The 15,315-nt window shown below is 40.9% G+C and overlaps 2 protein-coding genes across 2 annotated transcripts in view; both read left to right on the plus strand.

The window, feature by feature from the left end:
- The first annotated feature begins 981 nt into the window (after window positions 1-981).
- On the plus strand, window positions 982-5,521 carry LOC124260378 (zinc finger and SCAN domain-containing protein 12-like). Its single transcript, XM_046694689.1, has 2 exons — window positions 982-1,170; window positions 3,966-5,521. Exons 1-2 carry the CDS (start codon window positions 1,107-1,109, stop codon window positions 5,099-5,101), a joined length of 1,200 nt encoding a protein of 399 aa, XP_046550645.1. The 5' UTR covers window positions 982-1,106; the 3' UTR covers window positions 5,102-5,521.
- Window positions 5,522-8,183: 2,662 nt separating this feature from the next.
- Window positions 8,184-15,315, plus strand: part of LOC124260285 (junctophilin-1-like) — a 105,444-nt gene continuing 98,312 nt past the window's right edge. Inside the window, 1 exon segment of the mRNA XM_046694558.1 lies at window positions 8,184-9,796. Within this exon segment, the coding sequence (XP_046550514.1) occupies window positions 9,412-9,796 (385 nt within the window). The 5' untranslated portion in view covers window positions 8,184-9,411.

The raw sequence follows: 15,315 nt of genomic DNA on the forward strand, positions 1-15,315 counted from the left end.
CTAGCACAATAAAACCAGCATAGCCCCATTGAACATTGAATTTTGGTTGGATGTTCGGAATTTGTATATGTGCAAAAAGTCTTTGGTAAGGTTGAAAGCATATCTGAACGTTCAAGATATGTTTCTAATAACTTGATTTTAGCATATTTACAAATCAGCAATCTGTATGATAAGATCATGTTTTCTGAAGTGGGATACACATGATGTTTGTAATCTGCAACATCTCTTTCATTGTTTTGGTTTAATATGGTTGGTTGGAAAAAAGAGATTGCTGATGTGGCGTTAAGCAATGGTCATTCACTCACTCACTCACATGTCAGGACTGGTTATCCGCGGTCCTCAATGGCACTGATCCTTGAAATATCAGCACTATTCCTACCGCCGTTGGATTCGCCTCTGAGGTGAACGTAACATAAAGCCGAAATTCCATCACGTTTCCTAACTTTCTTGCCCTTGCAACGTTTCCAATACTACAGTCTGTACAAATATTTAGCTATTGGAGCATTGGCGAGTTTAATGAAGGTTTGTGAAAACGGCTTTTTAATTTGTGGTGTGGAAAACAGCAGGACAGAAAATCGTGAAATTATTAACTTTTCCCTGCCAACAATTTTTAGCGTCTTGTTGTAAAAGCATTCTCTCGTCACACCGAAAATCACGTTCGATTCCCCACCGGGATGCCATACGTGAAGCATATTTCTGGCGATCCCCCTTTTGATGTTGCTGAAATAAGACAAAAAGTGAAGTGAATTTGTTAGAATAAATATTTTCTTGCTAAGTATGTTGGTGTACATTTTGTTACCATTAACCAACTCGTCGTACGAGCCCACGCTTTTACGAAAAACATTTTCAGTTTCATGCATCCTTTCTACGGGCTTACTTATGGCTCAGCAAAGAGTCTAAGCAGAGTTATCGAACCTGTGACCTCGTAAACGTTCTGTTGGCAGGTGCGCGCGTGACGTCACATAAACGGTAATGCGCCTGCGCATTTCCGGTGGCCCAGACGAACGCCACAACTAGATCTAGTGATTGTTGACAGAGTTGAAAATGCAAGAACACGTAAAATGCTGCTTTTCTTTTGGAGAATAATACTCTTCTAAATTTAAACTATGCCCAAATGTCTACTAAACTCCGTAAGGGGTTACAAATCAGGAAAATACGTTGCTGGCAACGGTAGGTTTGAAAATGAAATGTCAAATTCTAGTGGCACAGACGATTCACTGTTATGTTATGTCGTTTACTTTATGTTATCGTTCCGATTTCAAAGCGCAAATATTATATGGTAATCTCTTAATTAATGTTTGGAATGTACTTGGATAATTAACAATGAAATTATCAAGAACCTTATGAGGTAAATTTGAGGACCAATCTACGCATAAATTTTCAGTATGACAGGTGCCCGAACATTTTTCTTTATAGCGAAAGCTAACGCTTCAAACCTGTTGGCGTCCTTTAATATCCATAGTCCGTACATTTATTATCATGTGGTAGTAATATTTAGCACATAAACTGAAATTCTAAACACATTGCAAACAAATGATACATGTTTTTTCGATCATGAATAGGCCTAGCTGTCGTCTGCTGTCTGTCCAATTACTACGTCAACAATAAGCTTTTGAAGCAAGCTTGATAAACGACTTTCATAAACGATTGTTATTCCATAAGTTACCAGTTTGATACCTCGTCGAACTTGGGCAGTGTCATGTTTTGGTAACTTTATTAAATACTTTGTCATCGAAGGACTGTAAAATAACTAGAGTATCACAGATAATGTCTAAAACTAGCATGGAAATCTAAAACTATAATATTTACGAAGACAATACAATATAAAAACAGGCTATAGATCTCCAAATGTGTGTGTGTGTGTGTGTGTGTGTGTGTGTGTGTGTGTGTGTCAGTAGTAACTCCCAAAATATTATCATACTTATAATGACAATTAAAACTTTGTCACGGTGATTTGTATTATATTAATAACATGACGAAAAAAAAGAAGAAAATGCTTTATCACTTTTGAATTGCATCATGTTAAACCTCTGAATTTAAGAAAATATAAACTCCATAGCAAAATCACGCTATTTACCCCATATTCACCTGTCATCCGTAATCCTAATAGATGTGATAACTTAGATCAGTTCTATTTTCACATGGGACCCATTAGTTAAATGGCAAAGTAAGTTTGAAAGTGAGCAGTGAATTCCCCCATTAACAATTGTAATATGAAAGTTTATGTAGGTAGGTACGTACAAATATTAAGCACTGTATAAATATAAATGTGGGTGCAACGGAATTGTTTGTGTAATAGATGATTGTGATTTATAGGAATACAAGAGGTTACCAAACACAGGTGTTATTTTTAGGAAGAACTCTCCTTTAAACCCATAAAACAACAACAAACATAAAACTATCATGTTTCGTCTCATAACATTCTTTTGAAACCATATGTATTTCTTATAGTTAAAATTATGTTTCTGTACTGCTGGTACAACATGACTCTGCAGTGCAATAAAGTTTACATAAAACTCCAGGAATGTCAGATGTGAGAGAACACACATTTTGAGATCAGATTTTGGCATAGCATCAGAAACATGGCCACTTGAACAGGTTAACAAGACACTGTTACACAAACACACATTCATGGCGTCCAATATTTATAGTATAGTCATGTGTGACTTGTAATAAAATGTGTCCTATTTGAGGAATGTTCATTACACTAAGACTACTATGAAAACACATGAAATGCTTCTTGTCAGGAAAAATAAGTAAATATACATGCAACACATTGATATGTCAAGCTTCAAATAATGATACAGTGCTTGCTTTCAAAAACTCATGAGCAATGTTAAGTTTTAGGTTTTAGAGCTAATTATTTTGACAAATTGGAAGAATTATCTCTTTATATATCCATATGTTCCACACCTTAGACTGCATGAACCAGACGAATGAATAACAGTGTTCACTGGGTTTCTTTACCCTATATTTCACCCTTGACCATTCAAGACAGAGGAACATGTACTAAAACTTGTATGTATGAATATATGGAGTGAGTGGTATAATATAAAAGTGCATTGCTACAACATTTTCTATGAGTTTAAATATGTATTCCAAAGTTCAATACACAGTACATATCTATATCTCAAACTGAATGTGGATTTCGAATTAAGATGGACACTACTTTTGCGTTAAAGATGCAATCTTCGAAAAGTCATAACATTGTTTAATTTGTCCTTATATGCGAAACCTTGCTTTCAGTTCTAGAATTCATGTGTGGCACATACCAATGAAAATGTGTGTGTGTCTGTGTCTGTGCGTGTCTGTTCCAAAAAAGGGGTTCACATCATCTTGATATCAAACATTCACTGAGTGTCAACTATATTCACTGATATGCAAAGGATGCCATATGCTTCGGTTATTTGTATCTTTACTGGTATGAACAACCTGATGTATGAATATCTAACTGTGATGTGTTAACCCAGCACAATAACAATTGAGACAAGACTTAGGTTGCCCTTACATCACACTCTTCAAAAAGGTATGGGATCACGAAATGTGAATGTTAATACCAAGTATTAGAACAAAGATAAGTGTTGACAACAAATGTCGTGGACAAGTGGCCAGTACGTTCACGGTTTCACAATCTGTGATAAGCAGGTACCAACGAACCCACGAGAATGGCGTTGACGATCGACCCCGTCCGGGGTGTCCCATTCCAACGACAAGAGTACAAGATTGTTTAATCCGAAACCAGGCTCAAAAAGCATTAAACCCTACATTCTTATTCATATATCATGAAATTATATATTGAGCCTTTGTTAGCTATTGGAATAGTGCCAGTTTCAGACCCTGCACCTCCGATGATCTCTTTGGTGTGTCAAAATATTTATGTTAGGACAGCTTGTAGGACATAAAACTCGTTTGGGTTCTAAATTTCTGAAAATTCTTTTGTACAATTTATGTTTCTGTATTTTCAGTGTACGACCCATTCGTCATGACCACTCGGTCCGGCCTGTCAATAAGTACTGCACCGCGTGGTCGTGTGACCACAGTGGTGAGAAACATACCCTCCCCTGTACCCACCGACGAGCCACCACCCAGCGTGCCTCCTAAAAAGAAAAGTTTTCCAGTGAAGCATCGCCCTTTAAGTCACTTATCGTTTGTCACACGTTTCTATATCTGTCGTCGTCTGCCAGAACTTGACCTCGCAGGAGTTGGACCCCGAGACTTTGCCAACTGGCGAGAAGAGCTGATGGCCTTGAGAGAAGTTCATCGGTCAGAAAAAGAAGAAACGCCCGAAGCTTTGTCGCAGGGAGATGATTCGAGAGATGTCATGAGAAATACTGAAGATATTGATGAGCATATCAGTGTAGATGACATCGGTCTGAACAGCGAAACTGACTACAATTTGAAACACCCGACAGCACAGATACAAGATAGTGGATCATATTATGACAAAATGCCAGTGGTGTTTTTGAACTCCCCATTATTACACAGAGGTCAAGGACTTCTGCAGAGTAACGTTAATACCAACAGGAACAACAAGACTTTTCAACCTCACAAGTCGACATCTAATGTGACAGGGGACTGTGGACCTTCCCAGGCGCTGCCATGTCAGAGCACCCATCAACAGTATTGTGAGCCAGAGGATGGTTTATCAAACTTGTTACTGGTAGACGATGATAGCCAAGATAGCAGAGATGATGCACGAAGTCTTTCTACCGAATATGAGAACCTGAGCGAGAGCGATGATAGTTCAGGTGAACAAGAACTTAGATGCCGAGATTGTGATGTGGAATTCTCATCTTTCTCTGCCTACAAAGCTCACATGTGGGTTCATGGCAAGACCAGGAACGAGTGTCACATTTGTGGCAAAATCTTTACACGGTCCTGGCTCCTCAAGGGTCACATGCGTACACATACAGGTGAACGCCCATTCCGCTGCTCATATCTTGACTGTGACAAAGCTTTTGCTGATAAGTCGAACCTTAGATCCCACATGCTCATCCACACAACACAGAACAAGACATATTCCTGTCCAAAGTGTTCTCGCGCCTTTGCCCAGAAGAGATACCTCCACAAGCACATGCTTGAAGTATGTCGTATCATCTGACCTGCGGGTTGTTCTTTTCGAGACACCCTCTGTGAAGTTTTAAACATTGTTAAGATATTATACCCTTTTTATTGCATGGAAGCACGTCTTGTTTCACATGCATATCCTGTTACTATCAATTTGACATTTGTACCAAAGTATAAATCTATAACATTGATTTCTGACTTAATAATTGTACATATTCGTGACATATTTAATCTAAATTATGTGATTGTGCTTGATCGTAAAAAATGTACATATATGAATTTTATGTTAATAATATTGTTTTGTTTAGTCACTTGCATGTTTCCTTCAGTAGTTTGGGTTTGGGACTAAGGTCAATCGGACATATCCCTTGATTTTAGAGCATGAGCAGAGTCTTAGTGCTCCTTTAACATTGCATGAACTGTTCTCAGATGATCTACTTGTCAGAATAAATTGTCACCATCTACACCCGTGTATATATTTTAGAATGAAAACGTTCTTTAATCTTCTGCTGGCACTAATCTGAAAGTGGAAGGTATTTTAAACCGGAATGTTTCGGATACTCTAAATTTAATGTAAATAGAAAACAAAAGTCTGGGAATGTGTACCAACAGTAACGAAATTTCGTACTTTTTGGATTCAGCACATGCGCCGTATTTTGCAAAGTAATTATAACCCTGTCTTGCACATGCTTTTAAATTCCCTCGTACGGCAGATTTGACTGTGTAAACTTCTGAACATGCTGAAATAGCCAGGCTGAGGGAGCTTACCTTGCCTGTAGTTCAATCGTACGATGTCATCCTGTTATGATTCTCATGTTCATTTCTCCGTCAATATTTATGCAGGAATCTGGATGGCGAAGTGATTTAGAGTATTGTCTGCTTACAATACGAAAGCTTACACGCTTTCAGTCCTATGATGACCAACATAACTTTGCTGACGTGCATCATGTTGGTGCTATAAGTATGCGAAATAATCATGTCCTATAGTGCGAGTTTGCTACCTTGCACTAAAGAATACTTTGCAAACATGGTAAAACACATTGTGTCTGCGAGTGTGTCAGAAAGAAACAGGGCATGAAACATTGGCATCCTATATTGACACCTGACAAGCATGACATACAATGGCATTTTCGACAAGCTCAGACTGTCCAAATCAGTGAAAATACCTACACATGGCGAGCTCTAAAATATCAAAAGACTTCACGTGTTTAGAAGCATTTTTCCTCTTTCAAAGTAATGCAAACAAATTGTGAGATTATATTTAGGATAGTGGGGTGCTAATGACCAGTTGAGATGATAATCAGATCAATAATAGAATAACATACAAGCACATAAACTATATTACTTTGCCTTGGGAGGAGGTCGAAATAAAGACACACAACACCTTGCGGAGTTAGTATCTACACCAAAAGATTAATTTGTTTCTTTAAATTTGACTGTCGTGAGTGTTACCAACGCTTTCTTGAGTGTTATCATTTGAATTTGAGAGAGAGAGAGAGAGAGAGAAGGTATTCTTTTGTTTGTATATAATTATAAGCGCTGACAGAAAAGGCATGTGCTCCAGTCGAAAAAGGATTGTACTGGCTCGGTGGGGTTTAAGTCTCTCAAGCGCCATTTGGTGTGTTAGGTACATTTTATGACTGATACATTATATCGGTCAATGATTTACACTAAATAGGTTACAACAATGTCTCAAACTCGCACGCGGCCCGTGTTAGCCCTAAAGCATCACTGGAAATTTGGTAAATGACGACTTGAATGAATCCTGCGGCCAGGCTATATGACGTGTTGAATGTGTGTCACCGTAACCTAACGGCGTTAAACGATGATCATAACATCAACCATTGTTTATCGTGATTGGCAGCAATATCGCTGAGCGCGACGTTTACAAGAATTTACTCAATACTTACGGTTTAAACAGACGCCAGATTGTTGAGCAATCACGCTAGCCCCTTTTTCAATGATGAATAATACCTCTTAGCTTAAACACACAGTCTATAATAAGATTGTCTTAAACTGGAAACACATGCAAACTAAATATCACATACAACTGATAGTGCATTACAGAGTGAACTGATGGTTTGTGTGTGGAATTACACAGAAGAATGTACATTTGTAATCTGGAAGTACATACGTTCTCCATCGCATTACGTACCACGTCCCGACCCCCTGCTCTGAAGTCGGATCCCCGGGGTTAAGATAGCTGATTGTGGGTAATATTACACTGCAAAACGTTTCTACTAATGCATCTACCGTAAGTTTACAGCTAAATGAGATAATCATAGTCCCATGTTCGTACATTATCCTGGAGATGTTCTTAACACAGCTGAAAGGAAAATGACGTAACTTTGTGTCTTGAAAGCACCATTTGTCCATTCACACGTCCAGTATTGGTTTCTGCAGACATTTGAGGATTATCATCTAATTAATCGCATATGTTGATAGAAAGTATAGCCGGGATGTCACATGTATATACTTACTCCAGATATACATAATCGTGAAGGCCAAGTCATGTGTTTAATTATGGAAATTGTACTGTTCATGCGTATATGTTTCCAAATCTAGTAAAGCAAGTTATGCGTGAAGTTCTAACCAGGTGTGGCTATTCAATCTGTCCGTGTATGCAAACTTGAAACTAACACGTGCAACAGGTGTGTCCTCAATTCATTGGAAACTGCCTGTTTTCCATGTTGCACGTTTCTCTGAATGAAGCAGAACACCCATCGTTTACACATGCAACTTATAATTTCCCTCATGCACTGTTAGTCGAATTCAGTCATGGTTTTTTTTCCACTTTACACGCAGTTGGTATATGTAATCATGATCTTCGTCGCGTGATCTATGCTTGCAGACACGTGTAGTTTATGTGCGATTGAAAACTAAAATAATCTGTTAAACGTGTTGTACAGCTGCATATCAGTTTGTTATTGTTTCCAACATTTTATTGATACTACTTATATGCAGCGCCATAAAAATATAGATATGTTGAAACTGAAGTATAGACGACATGCTGCACTGAACTTGTTAAGAAAACGACACAGTGTGGAGGGCTGATCGATTATTGATTGAAGTCAGTGAGTTGGTATAAACGTTGTATGGAGATGAACTGCCTCCCCAAGCGTGTCTCCTGGTGATGTTCCTAGCTTCCCTGACGATACTGCAGTCTGCCTGCCCGCTTGCCACACGTTAGCGTGCGCTTCTCTCTCATTACCAGATGTTGGAAGGAATCGCTTCCCTGCCGACCAACCAGCCGGTCAGCGAGGAGAGAGCGAGCAGCCGACAGATCCCGAGCAGCGCCGAGCTTCACAGGAACACACGGAACATCTCTCACTATTGAAATAGCGTATATCTTCTCGGGTTCCTTTTCAGACCGATCGACCTTCTTACCCAATCGTCTCTCGCGGCCATATATGGGTAACCAACCTCCCATACACATGTAGAAGCAAGATTCTATGGCGGACATTTTCGCATAATTTATTCACCCTGACGGAGGAGAATTTCGCATCGCCCCGTACCATCCTTCCCCGTGGAATATGATTAAATTTATCACCTCACGGGTTGGAAATTTTGGGGTTGATCCACCGCGGTGTTTCGGAGCCAGGGCAACTGAGGCGAAAGAAAGGTTTTGATTCCATCAGGTGCAAACCTTTAACCTTGCGCGCCGCTCAACGAGCGACGTATCGTTTGATTAAACGTGGATCAGAGGACGGATGGCTCTATATACAGTGTGAGTACTGTTGTGTGCTGCCTGCCTATACCTTGTGTGTGTCTGTTGTCTTCTTCTCTACTGCATTTACCGTCAGCTGCAGTAGCGGATTGCCACAGCCCTCCCTCGCTCGTACAAGGGGGACGTTCCCACATACATACACTGGGGAGTTCACAACATGTGTGTCGGGCCGACTACAATTGAGAGGAATTAACGTTGGATATTAGCGTAATAATTCTGGATCGGCGTTTCGTTTGATTTCGTATGCTCCAGGTTAAACGACTGCTACTGTTATGGCATTAATTTCGTGTTGTGTGTCCTAATATATCTGTCCTTTTGAGTGGAACTGACCGTCTGTTTTATTTCGTTTGCAGTTGTTGCATTTCGTGCTATCGAGCTGGAGTAGCGTGTTAGGCGTGATCATGTCAGGTAGGCCGGTGATGGTGTCGCCCTGCCCTGCCACCCATAACCTGGCCAGCATACGCTACCCTGTCCCACAACTCAGTCACGTCGCCGGCATGTGAGGGTAGGCCAGCTCAATCACGGACATTCAGGAGAAATATCTACTGTTAACCTTATCATCAGCTGATTTATTGACACTGACTCGCCTCATGTTCATCAACGATCAAACAAACTAAATGACCTCGGGAAGGGGACGTTTCGATTTCGATGATGGGGGCACGTACTGCGGGGGCTGGGAGGAGGGAAAGGCCCATGGCCATGGGGTGTGTACGGGGCCCAAGGGCCAAGGGGAGTACGCTGGGGCCTGGCAGTACGGCTTCGAGGTGTCCGGAGTGTACACCTGGCCCAGCGGAAACGCTTACAAAGGCCAATGGTTCCAAGGCAAACGACATGGGTTAGGGTGCGAAACCAAGGGCCGATGGATGTACAGGGGGGAATGGACGCAGGGATTCAAGGGACGCTATGGCGTACGACAGAGCACGACATCGGGCGCCCGCTATGAAGGGACGTGGACTACGGGACTACAGGATGGCTATGGATGCGAGACGTATGCAGATGGAGGTAGGTCCACTTTCTGTACTGTTCATATCACTTAAACACTGCCTCTGTTACCATTGATCGCACGCTCCGCATACACAACACACATTTCAGTAAGGTCATTTTATGAACATATATAAAACCCGTACTTATAACGATCGTTTACTATTATTATTATGATAATTACTACGGCCAATCGCAAGTGTGACAATGCATTCACGTATAGGAGACAATCTCGCTAATGGTTATTATGAAAAATATACCCCCCCCCCAAAAAAAAAAAACCCCGTCCGTCAGTATCTGTCGAGTTCCGGTTGCCCTCTCCATTTGGAAACATGACACCAATCAACTTGACCCAGAGAATTCCTTCACATCATAGTACATTAACCACACATACAATATATATATACACACAATAAATATATTTCATATTCATGCTAAGCGCCCCTCATACACGGGCAAGATTTATTTAAAATTTACAACGTTACATTTCACTGCATCCGATACAGCTAGTAGAGCTACCGTTCACAAATCAACTGTTATATGTATCCAGTCATATTTACACAACAAATATCGATATGGTTTACTTTGATGGCAGTACGTGTATTCAACGATCATGCTGTGGGACGCTTTTGTATGTGACGTTTGAATTACGAACTAACAATGTTGGCTATGTTGACAAATGTCTTGAAATGCATTGGGTTAGGTCAGCTGGTACATTACAATAACAGTGTTTTTTTTCTGCTGATTCCGCCCATTCCCTTCTGTCTGTAGCCAGCAGTGTCAGCATGACACTGCGTGACGTGTCAATCACCCATCTCTCTCCTTACATCGAATAATACTGTTATATGACAATAGCTGTGTTTATTTACGCGTATAGAGTCGTAACGTGGTGCGTATTCCTTCGTGGTTGATGACAACGATGCGACACAATACGTGGACGTTGATGGTAGCTCCACGGTTACAAATGTCTAATATTTTATGCTGCTTTGGCCGCAAGCTGTTTTTAAATTGATTCGTGTAAATATTTTACTCAATTCCCGTGACAATCGATCCGACATCAATGCAGTCTTTGTGAACGCCGTAGAACTACAATGCCCCAGTCGCTGTATTCAAATACCCATACAAAACACTGCAAGAAACAGGATTCAGGCTGATTCAGCCTGATTCAGATCATATGGGAGTCAACCTGCTCAAACACATCGCAGTACGAGGCGGAACAGTGTGATATGGACGTAATGAGTTGCCCATTGCAGATGTTACCCTGTCATCTTGCCCCTACCCCGTCACGTCGATACATAGGCAGGAGCTGGACCCAACAATGCCCCCACGTTAGCATCGATTTATTATCGATCGCTTGTATCACCCTTTTCATCAGCATATATCCCAGGTTTTAATGAGAACGTAATCAACGATGTGTATAGAGGTCGTTCGACGACAATCAGTGACTATTTGTCGATGTTATGTCATAGTATCGTTATTCAGAAAGACTTCGATTCTAATGTTGTCACGTGATCATATAGCGTCAACACGCCCTTGGAGCACTCCGTCAGGTCTACCAATTAGCAATGGTTGAAACCACATGGCCTCAGAATAGATTGAAGTCAATGCAAGTTGATTACCTCTGCTAATTTCCCTTGTGTTGGTGCCAGTAAAGGACAAAATCCTAGGAATCATTTTGCATAATGCGGCCACCTGTACAGTGATTTAGTCTTCGTTCTGCTTTGAAGTGCCGACGGCCTTGACATTCACTATGGCAGCCATCTCTCCCCTTGACTAAGCTGCCATATTATCCAAGTTCTTGCTTCCGATGAATCAGTATGTCCGTCTTTGCCACCACCTGCACCTCGACAGTCATACCTGGACCTGTCCACGACTCTGATCAATGGCTTCTATTGACTAGTGGTGTGGACTTATACCAGTTATACATTATAGATCGTACACGTGTCTGAAGAAATAAAATGGTTATCTTTACCCATAAAAACAACATTAAGAATTTAAATACAACCGTTAGTTGACATCCGTTCTGCATGTCAAGTTGTGACTTAGTCACTGACTTTCAAATATTTGGGAGGGGTACAAACTAATGTGGATGGATCTTGATGACCTTTCAAACAATTGTCATTGTACTTTGGTCGGGATGACTGAAAAGATGGAACATTGTCACCGTTACCTGTTACATTACGAAAATGTTAGTTTTAATACCAATCAGTTTTCAAAAGGGATAATGTTGGTTCTGTGTGTGTGTGTGTGTGTGTGTGTGAGAGAGAGAGAGGGGGGGATAGAGAGACTAATTAATGGCATTCAATTCCACATTGATAGTTAACTATTAACCAATTACATCATTTATTGTTATGTCAGTGCAAGAAAGTCATGATATTAACAAACGCTGATGAGTCAGATGGACTTGCGTGTGCCCACTACCACAGGGTGAGATTCCTGGTGGAGTATACTGCCTACAATCTATGTGTCGGTGTCGGGTAACACACGTCCTACATTGTTCATCGGAATAGGGAGGTCGCGAAAACACGTGACAGCTGTTCTATGTGCGACTCTGTGCTGAGTTAATACTGTTATGATAAACCACAGGTAAATTGTGTTATGTATATTCATAAGCCTGTTTTAGATTCCAACTGAATAATAGGATGTATATATGCGAAAAACACACGCATCACTTAATAGTATTTCATCAACAAAAACCTTCGAAGGATGTCTTCTTCCCAAGTAATTACATTAACGGTTGGATTTCAAACAATCACTTAGATACATATTTCTACCTTATTACTTTCGTACATGTAACCATTGAAACAATGTGTTTTAGAAAACACGGTTGAGGTCATTTTAGGACTGTGGGATGGTGATGGGATAAAGGGATTAAACCGTTCGCTTTTCACGCCGTAACCTGGGTTGGACTCCCCATTGAGGTACAAGATGTGAAGCTCAATTCTGGTGTTCCCAGATGTGGCTGGGTTATTGCTGCAATATTGCTGAAAGCGGCGTAAGACAATATTCACTTAGGCCTATCGGAGACAGTCTCAATGATGCAATGCGATGGCGAGATATAAAGACCTAAATATTATTGACTGCGGTTAGTAAATAAATAGCTCGAGCCCTATTTCAGTGAGACTCCATGCAAGATCATACGCATGACATTCTGATTTGCTATTGTCCAAAGTTAAATGCCATCCACACCATGAAACACTTGCGGCTTCCCTCAGTCATAGTAAACAGGCTCAGGTAGACAATACATGTCGGTATGAGTGATTGATGGAATATATACAGGTGAAGCGAAGCTGCTGACAGCAGTCTATACACTCAGTCCAGCCAGTTGGGCTGTATGGGGAAACCCGATACAGATTGACATTTAACAACATACCAATCGGCGACTGTCGCAAGCCTTTCTCATTTTACGTAACTGTCAACTTACTGCAGTATATCGTTCGGACTGTAGTAGGTACAGTTTAATATCATTTCTCACTGCAGGTAAACGGGTTTTTTATGTAAGTGACCCAGTTGTGGCATAAACCTTTGAAAACGTCCCATTCGCATCTGGACCTCTTGGTTTTGGTGTTGTCGCTGCAGATGGAGTAGTACCAGTACTGGTATGTAGTTGAACACTTTTCATGGTGCCGTATTTTCAATAGGGAAGATTCTCAGATTGCTACGATCTGCATTTAAAACAGAAGTGTGCCAAAAGTAGTAGGTAAATAATTGATACCCAATCTCGCTGCAGTTAAATCGTTTTGGACTAAAATGACCCATATTTGATATACATTCTTAAAACATCCCCTTCAAATCTAGACCTGTTGGTTTTGGTATTGTCGCTTCAGACGGAGACACTATAGTCTGTGACTTTTATTGCCGTCACTTAAAGGAAGTATTATTTTGTTATGTACTGTACACCGAAACATGGGGTTGGGATTTGAGGAGGGGGATAACGTCTTCATCCGCTCCCTAGATGCCATCCTGAACGGGCGATTACCATATATACGAGCAGAGAAGTGTGTTGTATGGACGCGAGCACTCGACCCGGAGCTCGGAGGACACTCTCTAATCTCCCATTTCACCACTCTGATTACTTTTTTTTACAAATTACTGGAAAGACGGTCGAACCTATTAATTTCCTTTAAACGTTAATGTCAGTATAGACGCTATCTTCGAGTTTAATATTGGCCTCTTTCCTCCCTAAAGGTCAATTACAAGGCTTTACTGACTGAACCGCATGCGGATATGTTAATGTCAAGACTGAAATGTGTAATCAAGGAAATATAGTGTTGTCGCTTAACTCTTCGTGGAAAGGCCATCACAAGTTCATATTTCATCCATAACTGAGGTCAGAGTCAATGAAGTCATTTATTGTTAATAACATACCAAGTTCAACGCTACATGGCATATGTGTGACGGTATATAATAAGTCTTAATGATCTTGTACCTTGTACATTTTAATAATGTACCCGCATCCGATACCAGTACTTGTATGTACAAATGTACCTGAACACTTTTAAGGTACCTTGTTTTCCAAAGAAAAGATGGCCAGATTTATAAGAACTGCGTGAAAATTGAGAAGTTTTTTGTTGTCACGTACGTTGTGACAAAACGACAGACATCACACGGTGCCTTAAGACGAATGACCATAAGTTGACCTTGAGAGCCGAGTACGGTTGAAGGTCACGTATAGATCAGGCGACCGAAGACGTGGACCCGGGGAGAAAGATGATGCGGTATTGTCAGTGATCAATACCATTGAGCCACTCGGTCAATACGACAAGGCAGACACCACCGGACTCCATATCACGCCAAACAACATTTACACTGGCCGTATTAATATCAATTTGCACGGCCATAATCAAGTCAGTTGTGTCTCGAAGACGCTGTATAACATTGTCTGGGTTTGTTTGAGCGCATACTGTGCTGTATTCTCCTCGGCAGTAAGGAAATACGAAGTCCTCCCCGGGTTTCAAGGAATCTGCTGACGAACCGTTTCGACAAGCAGTGCGTTTTGGTGGCTGCTTTACATACGCTATCTCGGCGCGTGCGCATGTCTCCTGAGGCAGTGTATGTATCGAATTCACTGCTCGTGTACCACGTGCACGGGAAAATACATCGGAAGGTAGATACTCCATGCCTGTTGACAGGAATCGTTACCATGACAACGTCATGGCGAACACAACAAGCGCCGTTGTGACAATTGCTCTTTCACTGGCACAACACACCCTCTGCTACAGTTGAATACAGGACTTCATACTGGAAGTTCCGTATTAATTACTCAGATTTGTTAGTTATGGTTAATTGTTTAGAAATATCTTGTATCAGCCTGTGTGTCTACATGGGAGCACCTGAGACCCGAACTGTAACAAGGTCTGTGGAGGCTCCCCTGCCAGCGTGGTGTCGGCTACAGTTTACGGATGACATTTCTACAAGTAAACTGTTCAGTATTCTGTAATAATTCACAGGCGTTCGTCAAGTCCGGTTTAATGATACTTTACATTGAAAATACACAAGTTGTTTAAGAAGAAGGGTTAAGGGGTGGTTATAAAGTATAC

Source organism: Haliotis rubra, unplaced genomic scaffold, assembly GCF_003918875.1.
Source record: "Haliotis rubra isolate DU_JTF1 unplaced genomic scaffold, ASM391887v1 Scf76, whole genome shotgun sequence".
In the NCBI taxonomy this organism is placed as follows: Eukaryota; Metazoa; Mollusca; class Gastropoda; order Lepetellida; family Haliotidae; genus Haliotis; species Haliotis rubra.